Source organism: Eschrichtius robustus, chromosome 1 (genome assembly GCF_028021215.1).
Source record: "Eschrichtius robustus isolate mEscRob2 chromosome 1, mEscRob2.pri, whole genome shotgun sequence".
In the NCBI taxonomy this organism is placed as follows: Eukaryota; Metazoa; Chordata; class Mammalia; order Artiodactyla; family Eschrichtiidae; genus Eschrichtius; species Eschrichtius robustus.
The window spans coordinates 73,598,961-73,611,603 of NC_090824.1; the positions used below are offsets into that span (position 1 = coordinate 73,598,961).

Below are 12,643 nucleotides of genomic sequence, written 5' to 3' on the forward strand. Positions count from 1 at the left end.
TTGCTATTGTTTTCTTTGTTTCTATTTCATTTATCTCCACTGTGATCTTTATGATTTCTTTCCTTCTGCTAACTTTGGGTTTTGTTTGTTCTTCTTTCTCTAGTTTCTTTACGTGTAAGGTTAGATTGTTTACTGGAGATTTTTCTTGTTTCCTTAGGTAGGCTTGTATAGCTATAAACTTCCCTCTTAGAAGTGCTTTTGCTGCATCCCATAGGTTTTGGGTCTTCGTGTTTTCATTGTCATTTGTCTCTAGGTATTTTTTGATTTCCTCTTTGATTTCTTCAGTGATCTCTTGGTTATTTAGTAACATATTGTTTAGCCTCCATGTGTTTGTGTTTTTTACATTTTTTCCCTGTAATTCATTTCTAATCTCATAGCGTTGTGGTCAGAAAAGATGCTTGATATGATTTCAATTTTCTTAAATTTACTGAGGCTTGATTTGTGACCCAAGATGTGATCTATCCTGGAGAATGTTCCGTGCGCACTTGAGAAGAACGTGTAATCTGCTGTTTTTGGATGGAATGTCCTATAAATATCAATTAAATCTATCTGGTCTATTGTGTCATTTAAAGCTTGTGTTTCTTTATTTATTTTCATTTTGGATGATCTGTCCATTGGTGTAAGTGAGGTGTTAAAGTCCCCCACTATTATTGTGTTACTGTCAATTTCCTCTTTTATAGCTGTTAGCAGTTGCCTTATGTATTGAGGTGCTCCTATGTTGGGTACATATATATTTATAATTGTTATATCCTCTTTTTGGATTGATCCCTTGATCATTATGTAGTGTCCTTCCTTGTCTCTTGTAACATTCTTTATTTTAAAGTCTCTTTTATCTGATATGAATATAGCTACTCCAGCTTTCTTTTGATTTCCATTTGCATGGAATATCTTTTTCCATCCCCTCACTTTCAGTCTGTATGTGTCCCTAGGTCTAAAGTGGGTCTCTTGTAGACAGCATATATATGGGTCTTGTTTTTGTATCCATTCAGCAAGCCTGTGTCTTTCGGTTGGAGCATTTAATCCATTCACGTTTAAGGTAATTATCGATATGTATGTTCCTATGACCATTTTCTTAATTGTTTTGGGTTTGTTTTTGTAGGTCCTTTTCTTCTCTTGTGTTTCCCACTTAGAGAAGTTCCTTTAGCGTTTGTTATAGAGCTGGTTTGCTGGTGCTGAATTCTCTTAGCTTTTGCTTGTCTGTAAAGCTTTTGATTTCTCCATCGAATCTGAATGAGATCCTTGCTAGGTAGAGTAATCTTGGTTGTAGGTTCTTCCCTTTCATCACTTTCAATATGTCATGCCACTCCCTTCTGGCTTGTAGAGTTTCTGCTGAGAAATCCGCTGTTAACCTTTATGGGAGTTCCCTTGTATGTTATTTGTCGTTTTTCCCTTGCTTCTTTCAATAATTTTTCTTTGTCTTTAATTTCTGCCAATTTGATTACTATGTGTCTCGGTGTGTTTCTCCTTGGGTTTATCCTGTATGGGACTTGCTGTGCTTCCTGGACTTGGGTGGCTATTTCCTTTCCTATGTTAGGGAAGTTTTCAACTATAATCTCTTCAAACATTTTCTTGGGTCCTTTCTCTCTCTCTTCTCCTTCTGGGACCCCTATAATGCAAATGTTGTTGTGTTTAATGTTGTCCCAGAGGTCTCTTAGGCTGTTTTCATTTCTTTTCATTCTTTTTCTTGATTCTGTTCCACAGCAGTGAATTCCACCATTCTGTCTTCCAGGTCACTTATCCGTTCTTCTGCCTCAGTTATTCTGCTATTGATTCCTTCTAGTGTATTTTTCATTTCAGTTATTGTTTTGTTCATCTCTGTTTGTTTGTTCTTTAATTTTTCTAGGTCTTTGTGAAATATTTGTTGCATCTTCTCGATCTCTGCCTCCATTGTTTTTCCGAGGTCCTGGATCATCTTCACTGTCATTATTCTGAATTCTTTTTCTGGAAGGTTGCCTATCTCCACTTCATTTAATTGTTTTTCTGAGGTTTTATCTTGTTCCTTCATCTGGTACATAGCCCTCTGCCTTTTCATCTTGTCTATCTTTCTGTGAATGTGGTTTTTGTTCCACAGGCTGCAGGATTGTAGTTCTCCTTGCTTCTGCTGTCTGCCCTCTGGTGGATGAGGCTATCTAAGAGGCTTGTCATGATGACCTTCTATGAAAGCACTTTGTGAAACATCAAGTCTAAAAAAAGACTAGCTTTTTATCCTTGTTGATGATAATGATGATAATAATGACTTATGACGGGAAAAGGTGACTTAGCCAGTCTGGACTCCTTGCTTTTTCCAAAGTTCACACTGTAAAGTTTGCAATTTTGCTTATGACATCCTCTCTGACTGGAGTCACTTCTCCCAGGTTTATGTCTGTCAAAACCCTATTCCTCATTGGGACACCAAGGGCCAACTTCAATCAGGTATTAAATGTGATGCCAGCAGACTTACAGCTGCAAGAAATCAAGAGGGAGCAGCAGAGTAGACTTCCAGGTTAGGGTAGTGACAGGTGGGAGAGGGAAGCTGCTGCATCTCTAGTCGATGTCCTGGGGGAAAAGAGGAGGCTGAGATGTAGAACTACTGTATAACTTTCATAAATTCATTTTAAGAAAGTTAGAAATTTCAGATGAAAATATGAATGTAAAATATAAGAAAATAAAATCACCTGTAAACCCACCATCCATTACTTTAAACGTTTTTCTATTTGCCCACTTATTTATATATATCTAAAATTTAATGTTTTTTCCCAGTAAAATTTAATGTTCAAATCAAATAACTAAATGTCTATTAATATAAATCTTCATATCTCCCTATCTAATATATGGAATCATATTTTTAGCAGATCTTTTTGTGGTAAAACATACCTAACATAAAATCTACCACTTTAATCATTTTTAAGTGTGTAGTTCGGTGGCATTAAGTACATTCACAGTGTTGTGTAACCGTCACCAAAACCATTCATCTCCAGAACTTTTCATCTTCCCAAACTAAAACTCTGTATCCCTTAAACAGTAACTTCTCATGCCCTCCTCCTCTTAGCCCCTGGAAACCACCATTCTTCTTTCTGTCCCTATGAATTGATTATTCTAGGTAGCTCATATAAGTAGAATCATACAATATTTGTCTTTTTGTGACTGGCTTATTTCACTTAGCATAATAGCTTCCAGGTTCATCCACATTGTAGCATGTGTCAGAATTTTATTCCTTCCTAAGGCTGAATAGTATTCCATTGTATGGTATATACCACATTTTGTATATCCATTCATTCACTGAAGGACATTTGGGTTGTTTCCACCTTTTGGCTATTGTAAATAATGCGACCATAAACAATGGTGTATAAATATCAGTTTGAGTCGCTGCTTTCAATTCCTTTGAGTATATACCCAGAAGTGGAATTGCTGGTAGCAGATCCTTTTTTTCTTTCTTTCTTTCTTTTCTTTTTGGCCGTGCCATGTGGCATTCAGGATCTTAGTTCCCCAACCAGGGATCGAACCCTTTTGCTCCCTGCAGTGGAATCGTGGTCTTTAACCACTGGACCACCAGGGAAGTCCCAGCAGATCCTTTTTTTTTTTTAATTTAATTTTATTTTTTTATACAGCAGGTTCTTATTAGTTATCTGTTTTATACATATTAGTGTATATATGTCAATCCCAATCTCCCAATTCATCCCACCACCACCGCCACCACCACTCTGCTTTCCCCCCTGGGTGTCCATATGTGTGTTCTCTACATCTGTGTCTCTATTCCTGCCTTGCAAACTGGTTCATCTGTGCCATTTTTCTAGATTCCACATACATGAGTTAATATACAATATTTGTTTTTCTCTTTCTGACTTACTTCACTCGTATGACAGTCTCTAGGTCCATCCACGTCTCTATTTCGTTCCTTTTTATGGCTGAGTAATATTCCATTGTATATATGTACCACATCTTCTTTATCCATTCATCTGTCGATGGGCATTTAGGTTGCTTCCATGACCTGGCTATTGTAAATAGCAGCAGATCCTTTTTTTAATCAGTGAGCCACACCTTCTCATTTCTATGGGTCTGATATGATGCTAAATGGTTTTGTGGTTGAACTTATGGGAAAACTGGTATTCCTTCTTGCATTTCATATGTTCCATCTGGGGTAAGTTTTCTTCATCTTCTTGGTACACATCCATTAGAAATTTCTTTAGGGAAGAGTCTGTAGGTGTTAAACTCAGTTTTCATTTATTTGAAAATGTCTTTTTTTTTTAAACTTTGTCTCAAAAAATAATTTTACTGGGTATACAATTCAATGTTTATAGATTTCCCCCCTTTATTTTAGCACTTTGAATCATTCCAATGTCTTCTGGTTTCCACTGTGGCTGTCGAGAAGTGTGCTATAGGTTTAGTTGTATTCCTTTGTAGATGATCTATGTTTTCTCTCTAGTCTTTAGATTGTTGGTCTTAATTGTTCTACAGTTTCACTGAGTTGTATCTAGATGTGGATTTCTTTATATTTATCCTTCTTGGCATAAATTGTGCTTCCTATATTCGTGAATTCTTGTCTTTCATCAATTCTTGAAATTTTTCAGCCATTTGCTCCTCATATATTGCCTTGCCCCCATTTTCTTTCTCTTCTCCTCATGCAGAAGCCAGTTTGGTGACTGTAAGACTGTCTCATTCTTTGACTCTTCATGTTTTTATCAGCTTGTCTCTTTTGCTGCATTCTGATGAATTTTTTCAGGTCCATCTTTTAGTACACTTTCTTCAGCTATATCTTCTGCATTGCAGTTTTAATTTTAATGCTTACACACAATTTTTTATTTCTTGATATTCTATTTTTTTCCAAAATCTACCTGGGCATTTTTTATAATCTCTTATTCCTTGCTTATGTTTTCTATTCCATCTTTTATTTCTTTAAACATGTCACAATAGCTTCTTTAGATACATCATCTGATTGTTCCAAACTCTGGAGCCCTTAAAGATTTAAACCTGTTGATTATTGTTCCTGCTGATTCTCTTTTGTGGTGACTTGAATCCTTACATATTTAGTAACTTTTTGGTGATTTATATTTGGCTAAATTTAATCCAGAAGCTTGGATTGAGAATGCTTTCCTCTAGGGAGAATTCCGTTTGCTTCTGTTGGATTTCAGGGGGCATTAATAATATGGGGCCACTTAATTTTTTTAATATAAATTTATTTATTTATTTATTTATTTTTGGCTGTGTTGGGTCTTCGTTGCTGCGTGCAGGCTTTCTCTAGTTGCAGAGAGCGGGGGCTACTCTTTGCTGCGGTGCGCAGGCTTCTCACCGCGGTGGCTTCTCTTGTTGCGGAGCACGGGCTCTAGGCACATGGGCTTCAGTAGTTGTGGCACATGGGCTCAGTAGTTGTAGCTCGTGGGCTCTAGAATGCAGGCTCAGTAGTTGTGGCGCATGGGCTAGTTGCTCCGCAGCATGTGGGATCTTCCCGGACCGGGGCTCAAACCCGTGTCCCCTTGCATTGGCAGGCAGATTCTTAACCACTGTGCCACCAGGGAAGTCTCTAAGTTACTTCTAAAATATGTTGTGCTTTTTATAGCATTTAGGTATTTATGCCATGGGAGGCTTCTGCGAACTCTGCGATACTACTGGAAGAGAATTTTTAAAACAAACAAAAATGTGATTATATGGTATATATTGTTTTATAACCTGCTTTTTCCTTTTGATATATGATAAACACCTGTTGTACTAATAAATATAGGTCTGGAGCATCATTTTAATGGCTACACAGTCTTCTATTACATAAAGTATTCAATCTTTTTCCTATTATTGGATATTTAGGCTTCTACTTTTTCACTATTATAAACAACACTTCAGTGAATATCCTTACAGCTAAACCTTTGTATACATCATGATCTTTTTCCTTCTTTAACTGTTTATAAAAGTAATACATGTTAATATAAAATATTCAAATACTAAGAAAAATAAAAATTCTCCATAATCTTTTTTACTGTCACCTCAATTAATACCATTAGGTCTATAATTGATTAATCTCTTAATCAAACAACAGATGAGAATTAGTTAGGGCTAGAATATGCAAGAAGAGAGACCACACCCTCTGACCCCCACTTGCACCCCAGCAACTAGGAATAGGGAATCAGAGCAGGTACAAAGGCTGGGCTGAAGGTAACCAAAGACAATCAGCAGTAGAGAACTGAAGGGATGAGGGACACCCAAATAGACTCCAAAAGTCTGGGACAACTGGGGTCAGGGGTACCAGGCCTCAAGAAAGGCCAGAGCTCCAAAATCCAGGACTCAACTCTCCGTTGCCAGTCCCCTCCTGCCAGGAGAAGGAAGCAGACGGTCCTCTCAGGTACTCACTCTAGGCTCCTCTCCCTACCCCTCCTTCTCTTAAAGGGGCTTGGTTTATTTTGAGTCAAAAAGTATTATAGGGCTTCCCTGGTGGCGCAGTGGTTGAGAATCTGCCTGCCAATGCAGGGGACACGGGTTCGAGCCCTGGTCTGGGAGGATCCCGCATGCCGCGGAGCAACTAGGCCCCTGAGCCACAATTACTGAGCCTGCGCGTCTGGAGCCTGTGCTCCGCAACAAGAGAGGCCGCGATAGTGAGAGGCCCGCGCACCGCGATGAAGAGTGGCCCCCACTTGCTGCAACTAGAGAAAGCCCTCGCACAGAAACGAAGACCCAACACAGCCATAAATACATAAATAAATAAATAAATAAATAAATAAATAAATAAAAATTAAAAAGTATTATAGGCTCTGACACCATCCGCAAACCTATGCTTTACAGTAGCTTCCCCTGATTCTCAGGGTCGTATGTCATTCTAAGGAAATCCAGCTGTAAAAGGTTTTTAAACACACTTCTAACTCCTTTCTAACTACCCTCCTCAAGTGGAGCCCAGGTGTTGAGCCCACAAGCTCAAAACGAATCATGAAAGGAATGGCTATTCTCTCTGATGGCTCTTAGCTCCTGAACTAGACTTTTTTGAGGACCTGCCAAACTTGCCTTTATATTCTGTGAGATACCACCATATCGCCATAATAAAGCCTTCAGATGGATTCTGTCAGCTGTGCAGGTGCAGGCAAGAGACCCCAAACCGTAAAGAAGCAGCCCAGCCTCCTTTCTCCTCCCAATGAGTATGGAGTGCCAGCTGGGGTGATCAGCATCTTAAGGAAGACCCAAAAGTTTTGGCTGTTCATTTATTAGTTCAATTCAACAAATATTTATTGGGTACCTACCATGTACCAGCTTTTAAAGAGACTACAGTCTAAGAATTCCCTAAATAGGTTGAAAATAGCATGGACTGACTCCACCAGAATTCATGATGTGGATCCTGGAGTTCCAGGTGCTCGAGAAACCACAGTTAACTGCTGGCCACTTTTGCTCCAACTAGCAGGGCCCATGGACCACTGGACAGAATGGAAAGTTCACACCAAGGTGAGCACCCTCCAGTGAGTCCTGGCCCATGACCCATGACCCACAGGGTTGGGTCTCCCCATAAAGAATTGAGTGCCTAAGGCTGGCTGTATCTAATTCCACAACCTCCAGCTATGGTCAGGCCTTGGGCAGGTAAAATATGGACACCTTCTGTCTACCCTGAATCCTTAAGGCTCCCCATGCTCCTGAGTTCTCCAAGGCCCTTGTCCAGAGTATATGCTTGTCAGGAACATTTGTTAACCAGAGAAGTTGCATGGAGGATTTGCCGTGGGGGGAGAGGGCAGAGAGGCTCTGAGGTGTTTCCACTGCAGTATACACCACAATATCAGCAACCCTCTGGCTGGCCCAATTCACCTAGCTGACCACAACACCCTGGGAGTAGGTCTTGGTCTTGCCAGCAGACAAATCACTACCAAGGGCAGGAATGCAGACTGTTGGCTGCTTCACACCTACCCCAGGCACCTCCCCCAGCAGCTGAAGCCTATGTGAAAATAGCAAAGCTTGATGGTTCAGAGCCAGGCTTGGAGGTCAGTTCCACACACGCTTGGGCCAGGTACTTACACTATCCGTGCTTCCATTTCCTCACCTATAAGGAAGTAACAAAAGCAGTACCTATCTCCTTAGGGTTGATGTGAGAATTACATAAGCTAATCTATAATATGTACCTCCTACATGGTGAGCTTTAGACACGTGTTAGCTATGATCTTAAGGCAGCTGTGAGAAAGCAGAAGCTTAGGACCATAATGTCCTCCTCAGCACCATCTCCCCCCAGTCCTCACCATCCCAGGCTTGGCAGTGGAGCTGGGAATCCTGTGGGAGAAGGGAGAGACGCCAGCTTAGAAGGCGGTTGGTTGTGGGTTCTAGAAGGTGAGGACTCCTTCCATGGCGCCCCGCATACCCAGTGACAATGAACCCGGTCTCGGCACCTGAGGAACAGCACTAGCTTCCGTTCTGCACCCCACCGGCACCCCCTTCCCCCTGCCCCCGAGGGCGGGACTGCAGAGGCTTCTGTCAAAGAAGGAAGTGGTTCAGGCAGTGTAGAGAAAGCAACCCGGGAAGCGGAATCCGTGCAGTGGCCTGGAGACTGACCCCTCTCCCGGCCCCCAACCCCTCTTCCATCCGTGTGGGCTCGCAACTTCCAGAAGCTTCTCGCACCTTCCAACCTGATGTCTTGTGTTAAGTTATGGTGAGTGGAGAGTGAGATATGGTTCCGCAGCCACACACACACACACACACACACACACACACACACACACACACGGCACCCACGGACTCGCTCACAGAACGTGCCAAGGCCAGGGCACAGTGGGGCTCATGGGGGAGGCTGGGGATTGAACTGACCGAGACGAACTGAGTCACGGGGCCTGGGGGGTGGGCGGTGCAGGGAGCCGCGTGGCCTTGGGGCCCTGGCCAGCGGGTGATGAGGCCCCCTCCCTCAGGCACAGCGGTACCTCAGCCCCGCTGGTGCCCATCGAGGAAGTGGAGAACCCGGAGTTCATGGGCAAAGGTGGATTTGGCGCTGTCTTCCGGGCACAGCACAGGACTTGGAGTTTGGAAGTAGCGGTGAAGATCGTGAACTCGTGTGAGTGCCCCGAGCTGCTTGCGGGCGGGTGTCTGGTCTGGGAGGCTGGGCGGAGGAGGAGGGGCCGCTGCGTGGCAGGGCCTGAGTGCGGAAGGGAAGGATCTTCCCAGGAGGGAGCTCGGCTCCAACCCTCTCCTGAGTGCCAGCCGGCAATATCCAGGGAGGTGAAGGCCATGGCAAGCCTGTGTAACAATCATGTGCTGCCCCTGCTGGGGGTCACAAAGAAACTGGAGTGGGAGTACGTGTCTGGGCCGGCTCCGGTGACTCAATTCATGGAGAACGGTTCCCTGGCAGTGCTGCTACAGCCCCAGTGCCCAAGGCCGGGGCCGCTCCTCTGCCGCCTGCTGCAGGAGCTTGTGCTCGGGATGTGCTACCTGCACAGCCAGAACCCCATGCTTCTACACTGGGACCTCAAGCCCCCCAACGTCCTATTGGACTCAGAGCTGCATGCCAAGGTCAGGGCATCCATTACGCAGCCCAACCCCTGGACGAGGTCCTGCCCCAGAGCTGCTCCAGCCCCACCCACTGGACAGAGGACCTGCTGCAGCCCTGTCTTCTGAATACCCTCAGCATCTCCCTCTGGACACAGGGCTGCCCAAGTGTCAAGGCTCATCCAGGAGCTTTAGCCCCTGCCATACCAGGTGATAGAGGCCTTGGCCAACATGGTCAGTTCCATGGGTCCACCCCACGGGGCCCTCCAAAGACCCGTGGCTGACCTAGTCCAGGAGACTCAGACCTTGACCCAGCCCCATGGAGCGGGGACCCAGACCTCCAACCAGGAGCCCCACTGGTCCTACCATTCCGCTAACCCTCCACACCCCCTTTACAAGGCTGGGACCATAATATCTGTGCAGGCACGGAAGGGCCTGCACCTTCTGTGGGGGAGAGGAAAGGATTCTGGAAGCTGCTAGGCCCTGTCCATCCCCTATCTCCCCCTTCTTATCTCCTTTTGCAGCTGGCAGATTTGGGCCTGTCCACGTTTCTGGAAGGCTCACAGTCAGGGGCAGGATCTGGGGAGTCAGGGAGCACCCCAGCTTACTTGGCCCCAGAACTGTTGGCTGATATAAACTGGAAGGCCTCCATGGCCAGTGATGTCTACAGGTAAGGTACCCACTCCAAACATACATCCCCAGTTTCTACACCTCTCTGGGTCCTTCTAAGGGATGGAATATGGAAAGGAGTCTTGTCAGCAGTTGGGTCAGGCCTCAGCTTTATGTCTCCTGCAGCTTCGGGATCCTAATGTGGGCAGTGCTAGCCGGAAGAGAAGCTGAGAGTAAAACTCTAGGCAGACTCTGGGATCCTTCACCTCAGGTGCCCCCTCCCCCAAACCCCCAATCCCCAAGCCCTCCTCTTCCTGTTTACCTGCTCAGACGGCCCTACTCCCTCCTCACATCTCCTACACTCCCTGCCCCTTTCCGTGATGGTGCAGGTGGCCTTCATACTCTGAATGCCTTCTCCTCACACCCACACCCCAGTAGTGGACCATAAATCACTGCTGCGGGAAGCAGTGTGTGAGAGGCAGATCCGGCCTGCATTGACTGAGCTGCCCCAGTCTGGCCCTGAGATCCTGGCTTGGAAGTACTGAAGGATTTAATGCAGCACTGCTGGAGCCACGAGCCCCAGAAGAGGCCCTCCTTCCAAGGTGCGCTGGCCATTTAGCTGGCAGTTGAGGTAGGCCTGGATCTGTCAGCAGGGGCTTTTCGCTGGAAAAGAAGTTTTGCTCACCTGCCACCCACTCTGCCTTCTCTCCAGAATGCCGACCAAACACCCAGAAAGTCCTCGATCTGGTAAAGAAAGGAGATATATCCGGTAAAAAGATGAATGCTGCAGTCTCCACAGTGAGTGCCCAACGCCCTCACCCCACCTAGGAGCTGGGCAGGATGGCACAACGTGGCTCCCTTGGCCACCCAATGACTCCCCACTGACCACTGTTCTCTAAGCCTTGACTCTCGTCCCCAGTGTCCCCGCCCCATCCCTGAGTTCCCAGGCAACAGATATGGACCAAGAGACTCCTCCCTTGGGTTTGCTCTGGCTCTCCCACCTCCATGCCCAGCCAGCTCCCCATCCTTGCAGGTAAAGTAGTTCCTGTCTGAGCACAGGGGCAGCAACAGGTTGTTGTCTGTCCTCAAGCCAGGCCCGGAAAGTACAGAAATGGATGGCCCTGGGGGAACCACAGGAAGCCATGATTCCATGGTCTCTGAAATGATGAACCTGAATCTGGAGGGGTACCCCAGGTCTGTTCCTGAAAAATGTACAAACCTTCCTGAGAGCATCAGGGCCCAGAGAGGGCAGGTTCAGCCTGCCTGGACAGCAGAGACCTCTTCAGATTCAACAGCCCGACCTCCTCAAAATCCAGAGACCTTACCTGTCAAAAACCAGAAGCCCAGCCCCACCTCAGCTTGGACCCCAGGTCCTGGACCCCAAGGGTATCAGGTGAGACACTGGTAGGACTAGGGAATGCACTCAGACTCCTGTGAATCCTGTCCCCTTGCTAGGGGAGACTTGGGGCTGAGGGGGTCTGCAGTAGGGGAACAAGGCCCAGGACAGGGGGCCTGAGAGCCCTGTGTTGTTTGCAGGGGGCTGAGAGACGTGACACCAACTGGCCTCCCAGGGCGCCAGGGCCAAATCCAGTACCAGGTACCCACTCCCCACTCCTTCCTCCTTCCTTTCCCCTGCTCAATTCTTCCACCAGCTTCTTCCTCAAGACCGAATATAGATCCAGGGTACTTGGGAGGGGAATGAGAAAGGGCTAGTGGCCACCTAACCCAACTTTCTCATTTTATAAATGAAGAAACTGACATCCACTGAGGTCACACAGCAAAGCCTGGATTTGCCCCTGAGCCTTCTGACTTTCCCCAACACCAGCTCTGTGAACCCCTGAATTCCATTCCATTGTTGCCATGTATGCCCAGAGGGTTTCCCATCAGAAAAGACCCCAAATATCAGAGTCTCAGATGTTAGTTGCCACTCCTCTTGAGCTTCTGCAAACCCAATTCTGAAGGTGCAGCCTGAAGAGGAAGGCTGAAGGCACACCTTGACCCAGTCACTGGCAGGCCCAGAGACCCCATACTTGCATTTCCCCAGGGTGAACACGAGGTGCCACTGCCTCTCCACCCTGCTGCTCCTCCTCACTTTGAGTCTCGAGAGCGCTTAACCCTCCCATCGTCATCACTCTTTCTCTTAAAGGGCCATGGTTTCCTACCATACTTCATAGCCAAGGGGTACAGATTGGAAACAACAACCATATGATTACACAAGGAAGAACTGCCTCATCTGTGCAGGGCCTGGCACCTCGGGGCATGGATAGGGGCCCCCAGCACACCCCCCCCAAGGAATAGGTTCGAAAGAAGGACGGCAAGAACCCGAACCCTGGAGTGGGCCACAGGGCTGGTATCATAATAGCAGGAATTGAAGCAGCTTCTAAACTGCCTCCTGGACTTGAGGCAGCTAGCCTAGACTTTCTCTGAGGGCCATCAGGCCTGCACCCGAACTGTCTTTGTGGCCCCAGGAGTCAATAAATGGGTGGAATTTTAACCAAAGCACCACGAATGAGGCTAAAGCTTCAGCCAGGGACGGGAAGGGACATAGATGAGAGGCGAGGGAGCTGACATCAAGGGAGTAGAAGGCACTGCGGTGTCTGGCTAGGGCCGGAAGCGGGATGCTGAGGGC

At 46.1% G+C, this 12,643-nt stretch overlaps 1 protein-coding gene across 1 annotated transcript; it reads left to right on the forward strand.

The window, feature by feature from the left end:
* Positions 1-8,558: 8,558 nt before the first annotated feature.
* Positions 8,559-12,386, forward strand: RIPK3 (receptor interacting serine/threonine kinase 3). The gene is given in 12 exon segments (XM_068536837.1): positions 8,559-8,578; positions 8,832-8,974; positions 9,122-9,429; positions 9,930-10,075; positions 10,201-10,247; positions 10,450-10,536; positions 10,539-10,616; positions 10,727-10,812; positions 11,048-11,407; positions 11,551-11,611; positions 12,161-12,303; positions 12,306-12,386. Coding segments are annotated over 12 exon segments (1,560 nt in total).
* The last annotated feature ends 257 nt before the right edge of the window (positions 12,387-12,643 follow it).